The following is a 23,862-nucleotide window of genomic DNA, read 5'->3' on the forward strand; positions in this document are numbered from 1 at the left end:
GGGGGCAATGGCGAGAGTGAGGAAAAATTTCAGGGGTGCTTTCTAGACAAGTAGTCTTTTTTCTAAAAAAAGAAGAAGAAGCTGTAGCTTCACTGTCACCACAAGCAGTAATAATAATAATAATAATAATAATAATAATAATAATAATAAATAATAATAATTTTGTATTTATATCCCACCCTCCCCAGCCAAAGCCGGGCTCAGAGCGGCTAACAACAATAAAAGTAACACAGCATTCTAAAATCAATTCATTTTAAAATCAATTCAAAATCAAATTAATGGCAACCATTGGACTAAGAGTTCTGTGAGAATTACCAAAGGAGGGGGTCAGACTGTGCCTTGGCCAAAGGCCTGGTAGAACAGCTCTGTCTTGCAGGCCCTGCTGAAAGATGTCAGGTCCTGCAGGGCCCTAGTCTCTTGTGACAAAGCGTTCCACCAGATCAGGGCCACAGCCGAAAAAACCCTGGCTCTAGTTGAGGCCAGCCTAACCTCTCTGTGGCCCGGGACCTCCAAGATGTTTTTGTTTGAAGACCGTAAGGTCTTCCGTAGGACATACCAGGAGAGGCGGTCCCGTAGGTACGAGGGTCCTAGGCTGTATAGGGCTTTAAAGGTTAAAACCAGCACCTTAAACCTGATCCTGTACTCCATCGGGAGCCAGTGTAGCTGGTATAGCACTGGGTGAATGTGATCCCGTGGTGAGGACCCCATAAGGAGTCTCTGCTCTCATTCTGCTCTCAGCAAATGGAGGGGGAGCAATCCTATGGTGTAATCAGCCAGGATGAGCAGCTGAGGATGCAGAGGATCTCTAGCCCAGCCGACTGACTCCTGGCTCCCCAGCCCCAGCTCAGCTGAAGATACGCCATCATAACTTGCTCATCCTGCCAGCTCAGCCCAAGCTGATGGAGCTGAGGCTGGTGTAAGCCCCTCTAAAAGAGTCATTTCAGTGTGGCTGGGGCAGGACCCGATTGGGAAGACTTGGGCTGGATCCTAAGCTTGCTCAGTTAAGTCACACTATTTAAAAGGCTTGCTCTACCAGGCTTTTACCTGGCAGAGCAGTAGCAGTAGCAGCAGCCGAGCTGCTGAACAGGGTTTGGATCTGGTGTAACTTTACGCCAGCGTACCTTAGATCAGCTTGCTTTATGCCAGATTCTTGTGCATAGGATCACTCCCCAAGTGGCTGCCTCTCCTCCCCCCCCCCCCGCACAATGCCTCACTTCTAATGATGCCACATCATTGCTGGGAGAAAATGGAGGCTCACAGTGGCACCCTGTGGAGGGGCTGACTTGCAAATGACAGGCAATGATATTGAGCAGAGCCATAATGCAGAACGGCAGGACTTCAGGACCCAGTTAAGTTATACTGCAGGGAATGGTGGGTGCGAGCCTTGCCGTTACGCTTACTCTCACTCTCAGGCTGAGCGGTGGTTCTTGCCCAACACAGCATCCTGGGACACAAGTCCTGGTTTCTCTCTTCTGAGTCCAATTTGTTTCCCACTGAATCCGCGGAGCACTGTCAAATTAAAAATCACTTTAAACCCTCCTTTTCTCCCTGCTTCTGTTTCCCCAGCAGCTAATTGTTTTTTGACTGTGGAGTTAGGTCATTAGCAACCAAATCGTCAGCTGGCTCCAGTTCTGTTCACACACCTGGTAGCCCCACTGACAAGGATGAGCTGCACAGGTGTCACCAAGGGCAGAATTAGGTAGCAACAGGATAGCAGAGGTCTAATTAAGGGCAGGATTTGGCCGGTGCAATCCTCATTACTGGAGATAATGCACCAGTCAGAAAGAACACAGCTTGACTATCAGAAGAACTGGCGTGCCCTCATACGGAGCTGGCAGTTAACAAAAACATCATTATGCTTTTAACTGAACAAATGCGATCTAGAGGAAAGGCAACCAAGATAAAGCCCACAGTGCCATTTTAAAGCATCTCTCTCTTCGGGAGCAAATCTCTGCTTCACATTGGGAGGCAGGGAGAGAACTCACCAAATTAATCTTGATGGGTAGATGATTTTGTTCCAGGAATGCCGGAGCTAGCCCAAGGAGAAAGCTCTTAAGGTGGTTTCAGAGGCCGTAAAGCGTTGCACCTGCAAAGCATCTTCTGCGCTTATTATCTGTAGCTGCATAACTTGTTTTGCCACACAAGTAATGCCCCCGTTCTCGACTTAACAAAACGGTACTGATGCAAGCCATTTGCAATTAAATGATGCACAGTTTAATGAGGTTCTCATGAAACTATACGTGGAAGAAGAAGAACCCCCAGCACAAAACCCACAGAACTTGCCTCCTATCGAGATTGAGGCATAACCGGAATGACGGAGGACGGGGGGCAGCTACATTTGTGCCAATCTTTTCCAAAATTGGCTTAGCTAATTACTATGCAATAGTAATACATTGGTACCTCGGGTTACATACGCTTCAGGTTACATACGCTTCAGGTTACAGACTCCGCTAACCCAGAAATAGTACCTCGGGTTAAGAACTTTGCTTCAGGATGAGAACAGAAATCATGCTCCAGCGGTGCGGCAGCAGCAGGAGGCCCCATGAGCTAAAGTGGTGCTTCAGGTTAAGAACAGTTTCAGGTTAAGAACGGACCTCCGGAAGGAATTAAGTACTTAACCCGAGGTACCACTGTAAAGGGGAGGATTGAAAGGGGGAAGGGTGCATATCCCACCATGTCCACCCCAGGCTGATCTCTTAGGTTTTTAGCCCAGCCATGCCTTTATTTCCTCCTCCTCCAAATTCTGCCACAATTTTTAAAAAGCAGAGTAACCTAATACCATGGTAATCCATGACCACCATCCAAAAAGTACCTTAAGTGTAGGGATGTGCAAGTGTGCCTCAGTCTGTTCTGATAGTCATTCACACTTTCATCTAGTATTTTCTGTCCTGCAATTGGTTTATTTTCCACAAGTCTTTCTTCCATTTCATCATTTGCTGTACATTATTTTCATGTACATTGTAATGCTCAATAGACACACATATCACAGTCATCAACAGAGATTTACAAATCTGTTAGTGTCTGGCAACAAAAATAGCAAATTGTCTTGTGACACCTATAAAGACAAAGTTAATGCAGCGGCCAGTGGCCTACACAAAGCAATTCTAACCAATGTCTACTTAGACGTACACCCCATTGAATTCAGTGAAGCTTACTCTCAGGTAAATGGGGTTAGGACTGCAGTCTATTTCACTAGCTTGATTTCATTGTTCAGTATAAATTTGTCATCCCATCTTAACTCCCTGTTGAACTTTGGCTCCTTGTGTCCTGGATTGTATCAATTTCTCTTTCGCACAGATTAATGGTAATTGCAGGCCCAGGCATCGTGCTCCCCAGTCCCCACCCCACCCCCCAGATACATAAAAGACCACTAAGACTGGTTTGGATCGAAACAGGCCACAATGTTATTGAATACAGATGAAAGAGGTTTGGCTTGGCATGGGGCAATCAAAATACTTCCGGCCCACCCACCAGAAATGACACGTAGGTCAATCCAGGCGGGGTCTCCTAAGTCTTACATCAAATAGAGTGACCCCCGAAGGGACCACAACGATTGCTATGAGGTAGGCAAAACCACTGGGCTGGAGCCAATTTGCCTGGTGAACAAATGCCTACCCGGTCCCATAATACGGCGACCACCATAAGCACAATATAGCTTACACCACCTATCCAGACAGGGCATTGATGCCACGATTCCCTCATCAGGGCCTTAGAGGAGCTTCTGTTGTCCCGCAACCCCACCCCACCCCACCAAAAGGGTGAGCAAACATAGCCCTTATGCAAGTCCTTTTTGATTACAGCATTTTGTTTCATAAATCTGTACTTTGTTCGGAAAATGGTCGTGTGCGTGTGTGCTGAAACAAAGGCTCCAGCTAATTTATGAAAATGTTCACTGTAAACATGATTTTACATTTGACAGCTTTATATTCTTATTTGTGCCAATGTGCTGTGAATAAATTCACATCACAGAGGACACTGAGTAAAGAATGAGTTATAAGTCAACAAAACTTCAAGTTGGGAGGAAGGAAAGCACCTAAGATTTTGCTGGGAGTGGATCAAGGACAATCTTAAAACACAGATTTAGCGGATGGTTCGATGGACAGAGAAAAATAAATGGTCAAATCCAGATAGTTCTCCCGAAGAGGCTCGGTCTTGAACTGAGTCGTACAGATAAAGTCTACAGATAACAAAAAAGGAATAGCATTCACAATAGGAAATGGATTGAGGATGCAATTCTAAACCCACATATCTGGGAGTAAGCTATATTTAATTCAGCGGGTCTTACTTCTGAGTAGACAGGGTTAGGATTGCAAATTGGTGCATACAGGTTGCCTCTAGCAACAAACAACTTGCACAAAGTCAACAAGCATCACTTCAGGAAAAGCAAGGAGGCACCTGTAAAGGGGCATATATTGCAAAACAATTGACGTATAATGCGTGCATGTTTAAAAGATGCATTTTTTTGTAGGAACCAAGGTGACAAGCATGCACAACAAGATTCTGTGACATGATGCATGTCAAATGGGCTGATAGAAGGAATTCCACCTGATCATTTTCAGTGGATTCCTCCAAAACCCTACTTAAGTGCACTACTGTACCCCTAATGAAATCAGCAAGGTTTATGGAGCAGTCCAAAGGACAGCCTAGCAGGGCATTTGAATGCTGGTTTGCCACTGGGGTGGTACTTAATTCTGCTGGTACACCTGCAGAAAGCATCACAGGTGTAATGTCCATCAACAGTAGAGGTTATGTGATTTGGGTGTCGGGGCAGCCACGTATCTGTAAGATCCTAAGCCCCCTTATTTACTAGACACCCCCTACACACACACATAGCTATAAACTGCACCAGTTCTGGATCTGGCAAAGAAATTATCTCCTATCGGTAAAGAGAAAAGAAAACAAGGCTAAAAGAAATGGCCACGATGAAACAGCAGAGCTTAGGAAGTGGCAATATCTGAGCCACTGGACTTCTCCTTTCCCAATACAGGATTGCTCTGTTAAGCACATATTAAGTGTCATAGATTTCCATTAGATTTAAGCATGCCTATCTCCTTACTGAGTCATTAGAACAGACTAGAGAGCAATAAAAACAAAATGCTAGGTCCATCAATCTACTAAAGTGTATTTGTTGATCTATAAGTAGTTTTGTTTGCGGAACAAATAGAAAGGGGCTTACTTATTTTTTGCAACGCTCAGATTCCTGGTTCAGTAGATGCTGGGTTCTTCTGTATAAAACAAAAATGGAAATTTCAGACAAATAGAGTTTGTTCCTCACATAAGCCACAATCCAGAGAACTGTGACCAAGCAATGTTATGGTCACGATGATACGTGAAGGAAACAAGCAGCTTAGGTGATCTGTGCTTCCTGTTCATTGCATTTCTCTGCCAGGATAATCTGCATTGATTTCAGATCACGTGACGGGAAATGCGAGGCACAACTCAATTGCCCATGCTGCCAGGCCAACATCATCACATGGCATCTTCAGACAGCTGCCAGGGCTCTGTCTAGTGTGGTAACACCAACCCCCAACCCCCCCCCCAAAAAAACACACACACATTTAAACATATTTTATTTTATTTTATTTTATTTGCATTGAATAGTTGCGTCTGAGAACTGCCATTTAAGTTTCCTCCAGCGCTCCCAATGTAGCATTGCTCTGAAACATAATGGACAATGAAAATTGGTGGGGTCCAGTGTAGAGAGCAGTGCTTGGCATCTGTCTGTCTCGAGAGACAGTGGAGTATGTCTCTGGAGGTAAAGTCTGTGTTAGCGGCACCAAAGTGACCTCCCTCTTGGCCTCGTCGATGTGGTCCAGTGGAAGCAGGGCAATGTGTTTGGCACCAGCCTGGCTGCAGGAGTTGCTGGAAGGAAGCATACAAGACACCATCCAACCATCTTAGGGACTCCACTCTGGATTTGTATAGGGTTTACTCCTTAGCCTTTTCTTCTCCCAAAGATGTCCCACAAGACAGTGGAGGTTTAGGATCAGAGTTTTCTTTCTTCTCCTAGATGGGCTACCTTCAGGAGGCACTTTGCCAAAGATCCTGCACCCAGGATCCGCATCCAGTCCAACTTTGCCAAACTTGCACCCAGCTCAATTCTTATTTCCATAATAGATCTGTTTTGACTGTTCACACTCAGTGGAGCAATTTGCCTTTTTCTTCTTTTGTGTGTTCTAGCAAAGCACTTTTTAAAAAAAGGAACTCACAAAAACAGTTCAGGATGCAGCATGCTGAATTGATGTTCCCAGAGTGGGTGGGGAATAAATCCCACTGGAAACCGACAAGCACTTAGTGATGGTATTCTGCATTTGTAGCCATTTTTTCTTATCTTAACAGTATTGGTTGCCTGTTGTGCTCCTTTGGTATTATTTGTGGGGTGCTAGCATCCAAAATGCATATGTAAGGAGTTTAATTGCAAGAGCTGTAGAACTCTGTGATGTCATGCACTCCGAGGCAGTTATGGCGGTTGGTACAGTTATGGCAGTTAGTTGTAAAGTTTTAACAGTTAGAGCAGCACTTGTGTTGTGTTGTGTTGTGTTGCTGTCTGCCTCAGAGTTAGTTAGTCTGTAACAGTTTAATTAATGTAGGAAACTTTTATCAATTTAAGAAACATCCACCTGCATTGTAGATTTTAATCTGCAAGTGCAAGTACACTAAGTAAAAGTTGTATATTTTTAAAACTTTAAACAGGGAGTGTCTTGCATAGTTTTTATAGAAGGGGGAAAGAGAACTAACTGATGTCTTCTGCATACTCTGCAAATGGCAACTAGACTTTAATTCCTACATTATTCATATTCAGTAACACTCTGCATCGGCTAATATTTCAATCCAGGGTGCCAACTCCTGGGGGGCCCAACCAAAAAAGGACCCCCCAATATTTTGGGGGGGCAGTGTCCAAAAAAGTCAGGGCCAAACATGGAGCCAAGTGGTTTCAGTGGTTGGCTCCTCCTCCTGCCACACAGAAGAAGGAAGGGGAAGCAGCTCCTGGCCAGTGGCAGCAGCAGCAGGAGGAGGAGCTGCCAGCCTTTGAAGCCACACTGCTGCCATGTTTGGCTCTGCCCTATTGCTTCTGCTACGTTGTGCTACTCATTTTGTTTTGTTGACCGCTTAGAGGTTTTCTTAGAGGTATATAAATGTTGTGAAATTAAATCAACAAACAGATCCCACTTTTGCAAGCTTGCAAGAGGCCACCTGAACCTCTATTACAGGACTAGCCATCCTGGTGCCTCCAGATGTTGCAGGACTGTAACTCCCATCATCTCTGCCCATTGGCCATGCTGGCTGGCATTTGTTGGGAGTCGGAGTCCAATGACATCCCGTAGGCAGCACGTTGGCTGCCCCTGTCCTATTGCAAAGTTGTGTGACCCTTACAGAGGGCTAGCACGCCATCTTTGTAAATCTCCCCTGGCAAAATTTCATCCAAACAAGATTTGGGTAACGAAACTACAGCACGGCACGATCGGCTCAATTGACTGAAAACTAATGATGACTGCAATAACGTGTGTTTGGGTCGCCAGGCCATTTGCATGTTATTTCCAATGGCGCTGTCCTTTGTTCCCTGTTGTTTAATGGCCTCCTTTTCTTCTTTCGTAATGAGTACTCCGAGGTGTGCTAATGAACAGCAGCCATGGATGCTATAGGCAGGCTGTGCGTGTCATGTCACTTCTCCCGTTGCTTCCTGTTGCGCTAAACAATGGTCACTGAGGATGATTTAATTAAATGCTACCTCTGATGCATGCAGATCTGAAAGGCAGGGTCCTTGTGTGGCCTGGCTATTTTTAGCTCTGCCAATGCTTGAGCTGCTTATCCATCAATACCTGTTATCCACATTTTGCAGTGTAGCAAGCATGAAGTGCTTTTGACTTGTCCCATCATTCCCAGCATTGCCGTAATGCCTGCAAAACAACATCCTTCAGAAACCTGCTGTCAAGTGCTTTGCTTTGGCCATAAAACAACCTTGGATATCTCCAAAGTGTTTCAATAATGCTTTTCTTCTCTTCCTCCCCCTTCCCACCTCCCACCTCCCCAACCTAGGATGTAATTGGAAAAGCACTGCGGTATATTGGAACATATGGAGAGCTCAGTAATACGGAGCAAGTTCTGGCTCTGATTGATGAGGAAATGTGTATCAACTGTGGCAAATGCTACATGACCTGTAATGATTCTGGCTACCAGGTAAGAGTACAGCTGTAATTAGCAAAAGGGCACTGTGAGTTATCTTTTTCGCTGCTGAGGCAGAAGGGATCTACTGTCTGTTGATGGGCATGTGGGAAAAGGAGATTTACAAGATACTGGAAATTAACACTGGTGCACTCTCAGGTATAGACTGCATGAACCGTGTCTGATCCATTTTCAGGGGTTGTCAATAAAGCGGGTTTCGTAGAGACTTGGGATGCACAGAGCACACGCCTTCAGCTCTCCCCGTTTATTTTCCTGCTGCACAGCATCCAGAGTGGAGCTGCCATTTTCCTCCCAATATTGCAGGCTGCAGAAAACTGCGGAAGATCCACACTGGGGTTATGAGAATTGTGCTTGCAATGGGGCCATGCGTCCCTTTTGATGGTGTACACGCCAGAGTCTAAACAAATTATGTAAAACTCCAATAGGTTTCAGCTGATTCAGTGACAGCCTTGGTATCTATATCAGAGCAAGAAAGTCTTCAGCTTCGGTAAGGCACATAGTATAGATTAAATAGCAAATATCTTGAAACTAAGGAAGTAAGTTGTTGCTGGGAAGGCAAGGCAGTGTGGTGATAGTGAGCCCTCGTTCACACCAGCATCCTGATCCAGTGAGGATATGAACATATACAACTCCTACAATTATGTGTCCACATTGCAGTGTGCATACTGGCCTTCTGCATCTTTCGATAGAGATGGGCTTTCATATCTGCAACTACTAGCTGTGCGCAACATGCGGAGCTAGCACTGGACTGGAGAACAGGAGCTTTGTGCTGTCTCGTTGGTTTTTACTCTGCAGTCTACCACTGTACGCTTTAATTTGAGGCTGACTTTGCGAGGAAATCATGCAGTTGTTTTAATTCTGCCAGATCTGGCTTTTTACCCAGACCTCATGGAAAAGCAGAGAAACTCTGCAGGTGCATGTGTGTATGTTTACACACTTTCTCTGTGCCTGCTCAACACCGAGAGCATGACCCAGGAGCGCAGGGAGAGAAGTGAGCAGAGATGCTGTGCCTGCGGCACTCTCTTCAAATCCCAAATGTGCCCATAGGCCCAAAATGTTTGGCAACCCTTGCTCTAGCTAGATAATCCTGTAAATGACCTCCCCCACAGAGTCTGCCTGCCGGAAGCAGTGATACGTTTATTTTTATTTTTTTGGTGTATCTTTTCCCAACGTTTACCCCTCTCAGCCAGCCCTGCCTCCACTGCCGACTTGCAGTCTTTGCTGGTACATTGCTTCCCCCTCAGCTCCACCGGTCAGATCAGATTTGTATGTCTGCTTAAGGTGAGCTGGCAAAGCACATGTTCTCCGCAGTAGCTGCAAGCAGCAAGCAAACCATTTGTAAAGTTCATTTTATATATATATATATATATATATATATATATATATATATATATATAAAATCTGAGGTTGCTGCAAAATCAGGGCCTGGAGCAGAACAGCCTGTCTGGGTCCGCAGAGATATTTTTCCCCCAGAAAAGGGTTAATGCAAGTAAACATGAAGTTTAAAACCCAGCTTCACATAGTTGAAAACTATGGAAACGGAAGATAAGAGAGCCACCAATGCTGAGTTTGTCTTACAGAGCGCTGTTATCAAAGACCATCGTAGTCTAATAAAAATGTACTATAATATGTTACAGTGACAGTGCAAAATAATTTAGTTCACTTGCAGCAGCAATAATGTTTCTGGTGTTTTGTTTTTAACAATGGAATAGTGGCCTCTTTGTGCCAAAGGAACTTGCTCTGAAATGAAGCAGCGGCAACAACAAGAAAATGAATGTGATTAACCCATGCATTTCAAAGGGGGCAAAGTAATGCAAGGTGCTGTAGGTAGCATTTGGTTGTGCCTGGGCTGTGGTTAATTTCTAAGCAGAGTGTTGCAGTCGCCGACTGAAAAAGTCGCACTAACCCTGACCAACAGTCCTTGCACTCTAATAATTGATCTGGCGGTGCTAGTTGGGAAGCCCTGGTGGTGATTCCCTGATGAACAGCGCTGTGCTAGGTCTGCTTGCCAAAACCTGTAGCCTCTCTGGTCTCTTTTAAGTATTCAATTTTGCATCATAGTAGCTGCTGCCTGGTTGGCTGCTTCTCCTTTGATTCAGGTGTGTGGATCAGATTTCTAATGTGTTTGCAAACAATGCAAGGAGTGCCCAGCCCTTTGAGAGGTCCACTGTGTTGTGTGTGGTTTGCCAAGCTGCCAGGAAGCTCAGCCATATGGGGAGTAGAAGTCTTTGCATTAGGGACAGAGGTCCATGCTCCCTAATCCTGCGACAGCATTGCCGGGGGAGATGGAGCCATGAGCCTAGGTGTGCAGAGCAACAGGGGTGACTCTTACCTCAGTAATGGAGGCATTACACAATTTGAGGACGCATCCCAGTCAGGCAAAAGCTCTTTTATCTGGAACAAACAAAGAAAATGGACCACTAGAGAAGGTGGCCTCCACCCAAGATCCTCTCAAGGAAAATCAAAGCAGTCACACATGAAATGTGGCAAGTGTCTAGCCTGTTCTTCAGAAATGGAGCCAACACACATTGACAACGTTAGTAAAAAAAACCCACAGCATTTTAAATAAACATGCAATGCCTGATGGTGCAGTAGAGCAGAAAACTTTTCTATGCAATTTTACATAACATTTTTTTTCTTAAAAGGATTTAATTTCTGACTTATTTATAGTGTGTTTTTTCCCCTGTGTGTAGATCCACCCCTAGTGTAAATCAGTAAGCCGCCTTCAGAGTTTATTCTCTGAAGGGTGCTGTCTCAGGCTCTGCAGAAGCAGAATAAGGAAATGGGGCATTTCAGATACACACTGAAGATTTTTCAAGCGTTCCAAAATGCGTTTTTAAAAGACGTGTATCATTCAAGGAAAATTCATTGGCTGCAGCTCACTGATGAATTTATGTACACCTTCTGGCAAAACCAAGAGTTGCTGCTGTTTTCAATGACTTTATGTAGCTTATTATTATTACTATAGTACCACTGTTATTAATATTAACATTTGTGGAAATATTTCTGCAGAAGCCACGCAGAACTGAGCTGTTTAGCTTTCTGCAATAATAACACCAGTAAATCATTGTGCTCTGAAAGATTGATTTCACAGAAAACAAAAATATCTTCATGGAACTTAAATATCATGGACACGACGTGTCCTGAGGCTCGAAGGCTCGACTCGGTTTTTAACTAAAAATGGTGTGTGTGTTGATTTCTAGCAGCGCTACTGTGTTCATAATTTTTCAAAATGCATTTTCTTAATGGTTGAAACTGTTACTATAGCTGCAGTGCGGAACCAGACAAAGATGTCTCCAAGCACCTCAACTACAGGAAATGTGGATGCTAAAAATGGGGTTGTTTTTGACCTTTTCTGTGAGTGACATCAGTGCTGTTTATTTCTGCTTGCAGGCTATACAATTTGATCCAGAAACCCACCTGCCCACTGTTACTGACAGTTGTACAGGCTGCACTCTGTGTCTCAGTGTCTGCCCTATTATTGACTGCATCCGAATGGTTTCCAGGACAACACCTTATGAACCAAAGAGAGGCCTGCCCTTAGCTGTGAACCCAGTGTGCTGAGGTGATCAGACCAGCAGTTAAAGCGAACCTTACATTTACTTGATTCTATTGATTTGCTATCTAATTAGTACCAGCAACAACAACTATGTTAAAAAAGAATTGCGGGGGGACACCTAATGATGGGAGACTGCTATAATGTCAGCTGCATTTTCCAATTTAAATTTTTTATTTTTTATTTAGCCTTCAGACCAGCAGCGGCTAGTTTATCAAATGTTAGCTATCCTTGTCTTTCCCACCCCCCAGAAGCAGAACTTTACTTTTTCTTTTTCTTTCTGCAAATTCTTGCACGCTATGGTGGCTTTGGTGATTTCTTCCTCATAACCCCCCAGGAGAGGAGTCTCTCCCCGCTCCCACCAAATCAGCTAAACCCCGACACGCAAACCAACTTTGTTACCAGGGAAACATTTGGTAATTACACATTTCATTTCCTTTTAAAACTGTTTTTTAGAAGATGTAATTAACTGCAAAACACACAAACAAAGCAATGCAGATTCAATGTGTGTGTGTGTTTTACAGGAGGATGTAAAAAGAGGTTTAAATGGGTATTTCTGAACTATTAATCAGTTTCAACGGCTGCAGCATATGGCACTGTATTACCTTAATTCTCCCTAAATTCTGCTTTTGACTAGGCATTAAAAACTAAATTTGCAAATACAATGCACTCTTCACCATTCAGTGCTTTTTTCAGTAGCTTGCATGATTTCTTTGTTTCTGTTAATGAATCTCCAGAGCATGTCTATTAGCTATATTATTTCAAATGCAAGCGTTAGCTCAAGAATCTGATTTATGGCGTCTTTCTGTTGCATCCGTGCACTCTTTGGAAGATGAGATTATTCTTGCAGTGCAAGGCGGCAATTCCTTTTCTCGCCCATATAGAGAGGCTCTCTGCCACTCTTGCCAAACAAAAGAGAGTGGTGCCAGTTTTAGCAGGAACAACCTGTGTGACGCAGAGCAGTTGGGCAGATACGCTAAGTGAAAATGTCACATACGTGAATGTTTTCCAGCCCTACAGGTGTCCATTTCATGCATGGATGGGAAGCCCACAGGTTTCTGCTGGGCCATCTTCTCCTCACCCCAGACCAATACAGCCTCTGCGCTGAATATACAGAATGGGGCCCAGATATTCCCTGTACCTCACTAACACCGAGGTGCTCATTCCAGGCACACATCCTGTCTCCCAAAAGAGGGTGATATAGTGCTCTAGTGCCCTGGGGCAGAGGAGCAGCCCAAAGTTATGTGAAGTGCAGGAGGCCCTCATGTTTTTGGGAACAGCCAGGAGGGTTCTTGTGCATCCAGGACAATGGCCTAACCCATCCATGTGGAAGTCACCCATGGGACGCAGGCCAGAGTGGAAGCTTGTGGCATCCATTCCACATGGGCAGAGTTTTGTGAGTGAAAAGTTATAGGCACAGTATAGCAATTTTATATCTCTCTTGTGCAGTATGGCTTGGGAAATGCATATAAATGAAGTTACACTCACATTCTGCAACTGTGCGGTAAGTAAGCGCCATGCCAGGAAGTGAATAACTTTTTAATTACATGAGAAATGTTTATTAGCCGTGTATTTCACTGCAAACAAACACACAACCAATTTAGGTTGAAAACTCTGAGGTAAATAGTCGTCAGCATATTACCGCCATATGTTGCAAAGGCATGTGTTTTATTTTTGAGTATTTGCTTCTCAGAAATAGAACCCGTGTCTTTGCGACATATGGCGGTAATATGCTGACAACTATTTACCTCAGAGTTTTCAACCTAAATTGGCTGTGTGTTTGTTTACAGTAGAACTACAGTAAGGGAGGGAGAGACAGAGATTTCCCACTATTCTAAATTAGCATGTCAGTAACAGGGGCTGGGCGATGTTGGGTTTTCAACATTGTGGCGTATCACCAGCCGAACATCACGGTTTGGCAATAAACCGCGATGTTGAAAGAATCTGTATTGGCTTGGGGTGAAACTGCCACTGCTTTCACCCCAGCGGCTCCTGGGCTAATACAGCTGGACCCAGCCTGCTGCTCAGCTGGGGAGCAAAAAGGCTTCTGCCACCAACTGAGCAAGCTTCCTTGCCCCCCCACTCCCCAAAGACAGACCAGGCAGCAGTAGCCAAGTGCACAGAGCCTGTCAGGCTCCATACAGGAGCATTGCCTCTTTCCTCCTGCAGTGGTTGTTCTACCCAGGAGGAAAAGATGCAACTAAGCAAAGCTACACCTGCCTGGAGAAGAGTTTGAATTTGATATCCCACTTTATCACTACCCTAAGAGCCAGGGCTTTTTCGGCTGCGGCTCCAACCTGGTGGAACGCTCTGTCACAAGAGACAAGGGCCCTGCAGGACTTGACATCTTTCCGCAGGGCCTGCAAGACAGAGCTGTTCCACCAGGTCTTTGGTCAGGGCACAGCCTGACTTCCTCCTTTGGCAATCTTTACAAAACTTTAGTTTATGGTTGTCATCAATTTTGATTTTAATTAATTTTTATAATGTTTTTATAATGTTGCCCTATTTTAGTGTTGTTAGCCGCCCTGAGCCCGGCTTCGGCTGGGGAGGGCGGGATATAAATAAAATTTATTATTATTAAGGAGTCTCAAAGCGGCTAACATTCTCCTTTCCCTTCCTCCCCCACAACAAACACTCTGTGAGGTGAGTGGGGCTGAGAGACTTCAAAGAAGTGTGACTGGCCCAAGGTCACCCAGCAGCTGCGTGTGGAGGAGCGGGGATGTGAACCCGGTTCACCAGATTACAAGTCCACCGCTCTTAACCACTACACCACACTGGAGCCCGCTGAGCAGCCACAATCCCACCTCAACAAGCAAGCAGGAGCACAATCGGGGCTCTCTCTGCTGGGGAGGGGGGCACTTTAGCAGAGCCCCCACCCTACCACTAGGTCATGCAAGCTGGCGGCGGGTCGGGGATCCGTAAAACTGCTTGGCTGAGGCAAGGGCAGCAGCTCACTCCTCGGCCAAGCTGTATCACGCCTCGCCAATGCAGCTTGTTTCTTCATCTGCAACACTTGGAGGGCAGAATGCAAGGCCGGTCTCACTCGCTTCCCCGCTCCTCCACACGCAGCTGCTGGGTGACCTTGGGCCAGTCACACTTCTTTGAAGTCTCTCAGCCCCACTCACCTCACAGAGTGCTTGTTGTGGGGGAGGAAGGGAAAGGAGAATGTTAGCCGCTTTGAGACTCCTGAAGGGGAGTGAAAGGCGGGATATCAAATCCAAACTCTTCTTCTTCTTTGGGGTGTATCTCTGGTGAAACCGCCTCCACTCCTGCATCCCTCTCTGCCTGCAGCTTGTTTTTCCCTCTGGGTGCTGGAGGCAGGGGGACTCAAGAGCGGTGGTGGTTTCACCAGTGATACCACTGAGTGAAGCTGGCATGCCGGTCCTAGGCAATATATATTGCCCAAGCCTAGTCAGTTACAACTTATTCCTCATTTTCAGTTAGGGTGTTCATGCACTAGCTGCTGTATCCCAAAGAAAGCCACATGCTGTTTGATATTTAAAGTAGCTATCAATGGATCTCTTCATTTCTTTATACTCTCTGCCATCAACTTAAAAATACAAAATTTCGATCGTGCTTATTAAATAATCCTTATGTTCAGATTTCTGTACTTTTTACAAGGTTAATAAATCAGAATTAAAGAACATTGTGCAACCTGGTTTGTATGTGCCTTTCTAAATGGCTTTTGCAGGAAAAATTGCAGTTTCTATTTCATCACTATTCGTAGGGTGGTATTCAACTAACATTTTACCGACCATACTATTGTTGAAATTAATTAACAACCCTCCACAATTTTGGGGATATAGAGAAGCAATTCTTTTTATTTTTTTCAGGGGTGGGGACCTCCCTGCATGCAGCAAAACAACAACCAGGATTTAAATGTCCAAATAAATGAAATAACCCATGCAGGTTGTTCATTTTTCAAGAGCTCTGCCCAGAGCAACTTGAAATTTCCTCCATAGGTGTGGCTGCCATGACTTTTTTTCCATAAGAAATAAAATCCCAGCACACAACAGTAATTTTTACAGCATTAACAAATCAAAGATGATGTGTTCACCATTTTGATAGAAGACATATTGATTAATTCACTCTATCAGGCAATGTAGATACTGTGTAATTCTCCATCAACCTCATAGCACTTAGCTATAATGTTGCTAGGGAGAGAGATTCCCCCTCCATATTTAATAACCCAACATGACCAGATGCACATGCCTTGTTGACACTTAAAAGGTAGCAGTCCTAAAGTGAACACGGGCATGTTAAAAGTACCTACTAACTCTGACAGATGTTGTGTTTTCTGTGGCTATTTGTCAGGGATCTTTTCATAGCTTTTAATTAATGTCAGGCCCTGAATAACATCCAAGCAGGTAAGCAAATCAAAGACAAAGCAGATTAATGTGGTATTTTGACAGACTAAATCGATTCATAGCTTGGCTAAGTTGCACTGCTCTACTTCCATGCTTCTCTTGGAGCTATTTGGTTTTGTTTTTAAGTATTCCTAAACAACTTAGTATTTTAAAATCTATAAGCGGTATACAAAAACACAACATAAAAACAGCAGAACAGTTTCATAAAATTAAAGATGCAGACCCAAAAACGGCATTTTGATATCTGATAAGAAAAAGGCTTCTTTTCAATGGAACCCATAAATTAATATATATATATATATATATATATATATATATATATATATATCAAGAGTTTGTGTAATTTAAACGGTCTTGAACTTGTGAGGCTTGGACCACGTGGTTTCTAGAAAGTATCAAAAACCCAACAGTATTGCAGATAAAGCTACACTGTTTGTCTTGGGTGTGTCCTTTTATCAGTCAAGTTTTAAAGCAGAGGTTCCCAAACTTTTCTGGGTGGTTCCATAAATTGATTTCCCCTGTCCTATAGAAAGCATTGTTTAGAATAGTTCTTTGCCCAACCCACTAAGGAAGATAATGGATGCTTACCCCTTCCTCTCGCACTCTGCGGTCTTGGGGTGGCCAACTCAGTAGATCAGCGTCTTCGGGAGGCCATAATCCTGGCACGACCCTGCAGTGCTTCCGGCCTTCCAGCAAGAGGCTGGAATGGAATGCCTGAACCAAAATTCCACCTACATCTGTAATCAATAAAGTTTTGGTCATTTTTAATCCAGATTATTTGCCTTAGTTATTAATCATATATCACACGTAGACACTGACCTGGGAGTGGGCAGCTATGTGACTGGGCCCGCAATAACACAGTAAATTTCAAAACAAGAACAATTCATTGCACATTTATTCAAAATCCAAGTAAAACTAGTTTAATTAATTCAACAAAACTGATGAACTTGTTCCAGTGATACCAGCTTTTCGGAGTCTGATAGTCATTGACGCCTCCACTGCCCGCTTGCTTCCTTGTGCCCCACTATGTAATCCCAATGCCCACTCAGGGGGCAGTTCCACCCACATTAGTAAACACTGTTTTTAAAGGCTTAGCTACTAAACTGTCTCCTGGTTTGTGTTCTGTAATTATTCTGAGCATCTTCACACACCTAAATGGAAATAAACTTGGCCCAACTGCAAAGCCCTGAGGAGCTTCTGAGTCTCACACTCACGTCTTGTTCAGGTGAAATGTTTTCAGCTTCCTTTGGGAACGTTCTAGAAGAATGCATACCTTAGGAGTTTGTGTACAATCTCTTGATCTCTCTCAGAGATCTTCTTGACAAACAGATTCTATAGTAAGGCTGCTTTATAACAAGTGCATCTCCTCACTTATGTCATCAATAAAAATAGAGGCCAAAAAAAGAAGAAGAAGAAGAAAAATTGTGGGTATGTTTCCAAGTCGTATCAAAATGCTCTTTCCGTCTTGCAACTTCCCCTGAGGACCTCAAGAGGCACCATTAAACAGACCACCTGCTGTGTAGTGTTATCTTGTTCTGAGGTGCTATAATTGTTCACCATATTACAAGAACATCTTTGCCACAACGTCGAGAGTCCTTAATTCACAACTGGCATCCTTAATGTTGAAAGAAGAAGCTAGCTGGTGTTGGTCACTACAGCTTTCCTGAAGCACAGACATGCAATGCAAAAATTGCCAGGGTTGCAAGAGATATAATTCTAAATATGTCATTATGCATACAGATTTCAGCATTCGTCTGCTTACTTGTGAGATAATGCTGTTTTAGATGTGTCGTGATTTCCTAAGAGATTCTCAATTATTTTGTTTTGTGGGGACGGGGTGGGCGGGGGTGGGGAACTCCCTGGTCCTGAATGGGACAACTGTGCCCCTGAAGGAGCAGGTGTGCAGCCTGGGAGTTATTTTGGTCTATCAGTTGTCCATGGAGGCACAGGTGAATTCTGTGTCCAGGGCAGCTGTCTACCAACTCCACCTGGTATGCCGGCTGAGACCCTACCTGCTTGCGGACTGTCTCACCAGAGTGGTGCATGCTCTGGTTATCTCCCGCTTGTACTACTGCAACACACTCTACATGGAGCTACCTTTGAAGGTGACCCGGAAACTGCAACTAATTCAGAATGCAGCAGCTAGACTGGTGACTGGGAGTGGCCACCAAGACCACATAACACCAGTCCTGAAAGACCTATATTGGCTCCCAGGACGTTTCCAAGCACAAGTCAAAGTGTTGGTGCTGACCTTTAAAGCCCTAAATGGCCTCAATCCAGTACACCTGAAGGAGTGTCTCCACCCCCATCGTTCATCCCAGACACTGAAGTCCAGCTCCGAGGACCTTCTGGCGGTTCCCTCACTGCGAGAAGTGAGGTTACAGGGAACCAGGCAGAGGGCCTTCTCAGTAGTGGCGCCCACCCTGTGGAACGCCCTCTCATCAGATGTCAAAGAGAACAACAACTCCCAGACTTTTAGAAGACATCTGAAGGCAGCCCTGTTTAGGGAAGCTTTTAATGTTTGATGTATTACAGCATTTTAATATTTTTTTGGAAGCCGCCCAGAGTGGCTGGGGAAGCCCAGCCAGATGGGTGGGGTATAAATATTATTATTATTATTATTATTATTATTATTATTATTATTATTATTTAATGTTATGTTGGAAGCTGCCCAGAGTGGCTGTGGAAACCCAGTCAGATGGGCAGGGTAGAAATACATTATATTATATTATATTATATTATATTATATTATACTCAGAAAACAAATCCTTTTTGAGGATTTCTTCACTTTGTTTCTTCACTCAAGATTTGGTGGGGAAAAGTCAACCAGCTTCTTCCCTTTTGTTTACAGAAGTTGGCTGAACAAAAAGACCATGACTTCTACAGATGACTTTGACAACTAATGCTTTCTAAGAGTATATCAACATGCTGAATATGTTTTTCAGGGTGGGATTATTTTAGCTGCCCAGCACCCTAAAGGCAGTATATGCTGCAATCCTGTGCATGCCTAGGCAAATGAACATCCCACTGAGTTCAATTGGCCTTATTTCCAAATTACAGTGCAATATGAAGCATAGGAAACTGGTATTTTAGGTTAAGCCAGTGTGACCTACCCATATTCCAAGCTTGATTCAGGAACTGGAGACTTGCCAGCTGACCCAGCCCGAACCTGGCAGATAGAAAACAAGTCTTTAAAATAGAGTTTGGCTGGCATGAGTCCCACTGGGTTGCCAGATCATGTGTCTGACTTGGAATACATGCAAGTCTCTGCTTGCTCCACCTTTGGGGAACTTAAGATGGTATAAATTCCTCCAGCTTAAGTTCCTCTGCTGAGCTGCGGCTTAGCCAGCTTGGTCAAACTCAGCCAGGTTGAAGGTGTTACGCTGGCATATTCATGGCCAGAATGTGGAACTTACACTGGAATAACCCTCACAAGACCTGCCTGTTCCAAACTCACTCAATCCTGACAGATCTTGGGTTTGGACTGCACTCTTAGAGTGCATAGGATTGCCGTAAATAAAGTAAAATACATAAAGTAAAAAAATACAGCAAAATCCTGAAATAAAGTAAGTAATCTGGGTCCAATCCTAAACATTTCATGGTAACTTTCTGTAATGCAATTGGACAGATGGCATATCAAGACTGTCTTACCAAGAATCGGATGGTACTGTAGCTTCATCTCCTCTGTGAATTGTAATATCTATTCATATCCATGGCGGTGACAGGGTGATGCTACATTGCTAAAGAGGTCACAGGTTTCACAGCTAGCCAGGTTTCCTTGGGGATAGTATAAAAAAACCAAACAGCATAAAATCAAAATGATGAATGCATGGGAATCAGATACTAATTACTAGGATTTATGTATTAGTAGCACTCTCTTAACTCTCTAACTTTTTGAAAGAAGAAAAACTAATTGGGCTCAACCAAGCCCTAAAATTGGCAGAATTATCTCCCTGTCTAGCTATATCTTGGCAGTCAGACAATCTAAATCTTCTCTTAATTTATTATTTTGTCAAAACTCTTGCTCGTACTTGGCTTCAGAGGGTTTTTGCACCTCTCAGATTATTCTTTTTTTAAAAAAAAAACATTTCACAAATTCAGATAAATATGGCACTGCTCCCTGACTTACACATGCTCACCTTTTAGTTGGCGCTATATTTTTAATTGCTAGTGATGCATGATGTTTTTGAAACCTGTCCTTAGAAATCTTCTTTGAACCCAAGAGGCTTGTTTTTGGCTTTCTCTTTCGAAATAAACAGCTGTAGACAGTGTTCGCATGTGGTAGTAAGTCAAGGTTGTTAGTAGGGAAGGGGGGAAGATAGCTGATTGAATTCACATTTAAAGGCAAACTTACCTCATTTGAATTTCTGAAATGAGGTGTGAACTGAAACACATAACCGCCCTTCAAATTTTGCCCTTCTCCAAATTTTGCAATGCAGCCAAAGTAATGATTTGCCAGGGTGAGGAGGTGGTGGTTGTTGTTGTTGTTGTTGTTGTTGTTGTGGTTGTTAATTCAGCCCTAGCATAGTTATCCTAGCACACCCTCTCAGTATTTTCTAGTTGGACAGAATGAGAAAGAATATGACTCTTAAGATGGTGCCAAACACCTCCCAGCTGTTTACACTTATACTTTGAACCAGGTCTCAGTCTCTAAATCCAGCTCACCTGATGTGCCCTGCTGCCCTTTTCCATCATCTTGCTTCCATCCATCCTGCCTGAAGCCCTGTTACAGCTTTTTCAAGACAACCAAGCAAGAAGAAGGGACTAAAGGAGCAATAGTCTGCATCCTCAGTTTTAAATTTCATTCTCCCTCTCTTGGTTCTCTTTCTGGGCATTTAATATAGTATTGTGTGTCTGACAGCTATCCCCACTTACAATATTTTATTTTCGGTTTTACTCTTGTCTATGATCCCCCTCCTGCCCTCCGTATCTTCGCTTGAGATCCTCGGCTAAGATTGTGTAGCGTTAAACCTCTTTTGCCAGGTTTTAAACGTGCAAACATATATGCCACTTTATGCGACCAGTCTATTTATTGGATTAAGCGAGAGGGTTTTGATATGGAAGCTTAAGACGATATTGAAAACACATATCACTTCTATTGTAGCTACTAAAAATCAGCTTTAGAACTAGAGAGACCTTGTATCAGGCATTTGTGTGGAGACCTTTAGCTTTTTATCATGGCTGTTCTTTGTTGCTATGGCAATAGAATTAACCATTTCATTAACATAATGGAATAAACCGCATTCTAAACTTCTTTGTCCTCCCAGTTAATCCCCCCCCCACTCAGATTTCAAAATATTTAACAAGCTTGAATTCTGGGGGATTTCCCCCATGCCCAAGTTATTATCTCAATGCTTCTGAAGGATTTTTTTTTTTTTTTAAGTGAGAGTGTATTTTATCATTACATTTCATTTTGCCTTCATTGGCTGCCTTCTGTTAAGTGTCCCCATGAGAAGGCAAGTAGACTACAGAACAAATGACCACTGGAAGTGAGGATACAGTCATTTAACAACCTCATAAAGGAACAAGAAAAAAAAAGAAAATCACTTGTTTCGTCTCAACCTCCATTCCACGTTTGGCAAGACAAGGGCTTTGTTCGTAGCGACTGCCTCCCTTTTCAGATTTTGTAAAAATGGAAATAGTAATAGTTAGAAAATCAGCAGCCTTCTGTGTGAGAGGTTTGTGAGCATTAGAGATGACACAAGACTAGCAGCTGTTTTGGATATTAAACAAGTGAGTGAAGAGGAACCCTTCCCCCAGAATTCAAGCTCGTTTGCCCTCCTCCTACAAAAAAATTTTTTTAATAACATTTCACCCATCATCACCTTGCCATTGTTGCTGTTGCCTATCTGCTTGCCTCTTCTTCTGGGTCCAGTCAATACCAGCCCATAAAAGAAGGAGGCAAGGGTCATACCTCAGCATTTAGCAAGACAGAACTTTGCATTTATGGTATTAAAGGAAATTAAAGTGCTCTGTTTCCATAGCACAACAAATGCTCATGTAAAAAAATAAACAAATAGTAGGTTTTGGAAAGTGAAGAGGAACCAAGTTGAAACGTGTGAGATCAACTGCAGAATGAATGCTTATTGACATACAACCACCCCATAAACAATTCCAAATGACTGCTCCACAAAGACTGCAACACTATGCATGGTGTTCTTAACCTATTCTGTTGTGACACATGCCTGTCATGTACTGGTTGGATGCAGAGGAATGGTGGGAGGAACCAGCAGGGGAACCACCAAGGGAAGAAGGCCCAGAGCCCAGGGAGTGGTGTTGGCATAACGATGAGTGGAAGAGGGAGAAGACTGGGAAGAGGAGGTCTTCAAAGCTCAGGAGGTAACAGGACCTAGTGAGCTGGACAGTCTGTGGCAGAGAGAACTCCAGAATCAGAGGCAGAAGCTCAAGCAGGAGGGTGGGAGGAGGGAGGCCAAGAAGCAGAGCTAAGTCAGGATGGTGAAGTCACAGGTGTCTCCCCTGCCTGCTGTGGCAAGCTCCCTTCCCACTGGTCTCCCAGTATCAGAAGAGGCATGAAGCGGGAGAAGCAAAGACAGCCACACAGGCACAGTCTCTGATTGCTTGGGGGGGAGGGGGATGGGACTCCAACATGCACAGTGTGATTTATTGCTAGCTTGCTCCTGACACTGCTGTAAGTAACTCACTCCCATCCCAACAAATATCTGACTAGCCACCTCCCTGATTTGTACCCAGGGTGTCGGACCCCCAAAATTCTAGTTAGAAACATAATAAGAGCTCTGATGGATCAGACAAAATTATGATTTACTTCAGCGTCCTGTTTCCCACAATGGCCAGCCAGATCTTGGGGAGGCCAAAGCTGAGCATAAGGGTCCTCTCTAGGGTGGGGTGAATCTGTTAATTTTGGCTTCTCTCAGTTTCTTTGTTTTCCAATCTTAAATTCAGCTCTCTACATTTCCACATCAGTTTGTGATTCCCCCTCCCCTCCTAATAGGGATGTTTGTATGCAATTTTGCCCCAAATGCACATCCCCCCCAAGGCAATTTCCCCTAAAATAATGCATTGTATATGTTATTTTCACAAGTATATTCATGTTTTATGGACACTTTACAGAAGAATATGCACTATTGTATGCATTACTTCATGGAAGAACTGCATTGCAAAATTCAGAGGAGTGGGCATTTTGAAGAAATGCTGTGTTTCAGTTCTTCTATTGTTTCAGAATGGGCAAATTTGGTAGGTTCGTGCCTCTGAACCTGGAAGGTAGTACAAAGCCAACATGACTAAGAGCGATTATAAACTTGTCCTCCATTTTTTGCCTAATCTCCTTGTAAAGCCATCTGAATTGCCGACCATAACTGGCCCTTCAAGTACTGAATTACATAGCTTTCTTATGAAGATGCACTTCCATTTGTCCTGAACCAGCTTCATTTTAGTCTTATGTCTCTCTGTGTGCTTTCTCTACACACTGCATAATGTTATAAATATTCGCCAACTCCCCGCTTACTTTCTTCTAAACAAGGCCGGCCCTACCATTTGGCAGAGGCAGGCAAACATTTCAGGCAGCAGATGCTCAGGGGAAACGGGAACAGTCTCTGGCCATTCCTCTTGAGCACCCAGCCATTCTTCTTTGTTGCCATATGGTATCTCCTGAGGTCCTCTGGTATGGTGGAGGATGCTATCCCATCACCAGTGCTGAAGGAAGATTCAGCTACCAGCCCACTGGCCGCTACACATAGAATTGAGAGGGATTGTCACCTTTGCCTCAGGCAGCATAAT

At 43.8% G+C, this 23,862-nt stretch overlaps 2 protein-coding genes across 7 annotated transcripts in view; one reads left to right on the forward strand and one right to left on the reverse strand.

Annotated features, from left to right (window-relative positions):
* The window catches only part of DPYD (dihydropyrimidine dehydrogenase), a 526,421-nt gene extending 511,022 nt beyond the window's left edge, over positions 1-15,399 (forward strand). For all 3 annotated transcript variants that reach the window (XM_081008554.1, XM_081008553.1, XM_081008555.1), the window contains 2 exons: positions 8,038-8,178; positions 11,578-15,399. In XM_081008554.1, coding sequence (XP_080864680.1) covers positions 8,038-8,178; positions 11,578-11,748 — 312 coding nt within the window. In that variant the 3' untranslated portion in view covers positions 11,749-15,399. The remainder of the gene's footprint in view (positions 1-8,037; positions 8,179-11,577) is intronic.
* The window catches only part of LOC308478758 (uncharacterized protein), a 38,825-nt gene that overhangs the window by 12,736 nt on the left and 2,227 nt on the right, over positions 1-23,862 (reverse strand). The window contains exons 1-7 of one of the 4 annotated variants that reach the window (XM_081008881.1): positions 21,244-21,668; positions 20,462-20,663; positions 19,759-19,884; positions 16,696-16,844; positions 10,517-10,578; positions 7,821-7,898; positions 4,803-5,225 (exon numbers count right to left, since the gene is read on the reverse strand). In XM_081008881.1, the coding sequence (XP_080865007.1) occupies positions 5,177-5,225; positions 7,821-7,898; positions 10,517-10,578; positions 16,696-16,844; positions 19,759-19,786 (366 nt within the window). In that variant the 5' untranslated portion in view covers positions 19,787-19,884; positions 20,462-20,663; positions 21,244-21,668 and the 3' untranslated portion in view covers positions 4,803-5,176. Of the gene's footprint in view, positions 1-4,802; positions 5,226-7,820; positions 7,899-10,516; positions 10,579-16,695; positions 16,845-19,758; positions 19,885-20,461; positions 20,664-20,772; positions 21,221-21,243; positions 21,669-23,862 lie in introns of those variants that run through there. The other 3 variants (XM_081008882.1, XM_081008883.1, XM_081008884.1) reach the window with 3 other exon arrangements.

The sequence above is a fragment of the Podarcis pityusensis genome, assembly GCF_964106645.2.
Source record: "Podarcis pityusensis genome assembly, chromosome: 6".
Taxonomy (NCBI): Eukaryota; Metazoa; Chordata; class Lepidosauria; order Squamata; family Lacertidae; genus Podarcis; species Podarcis pityusensis.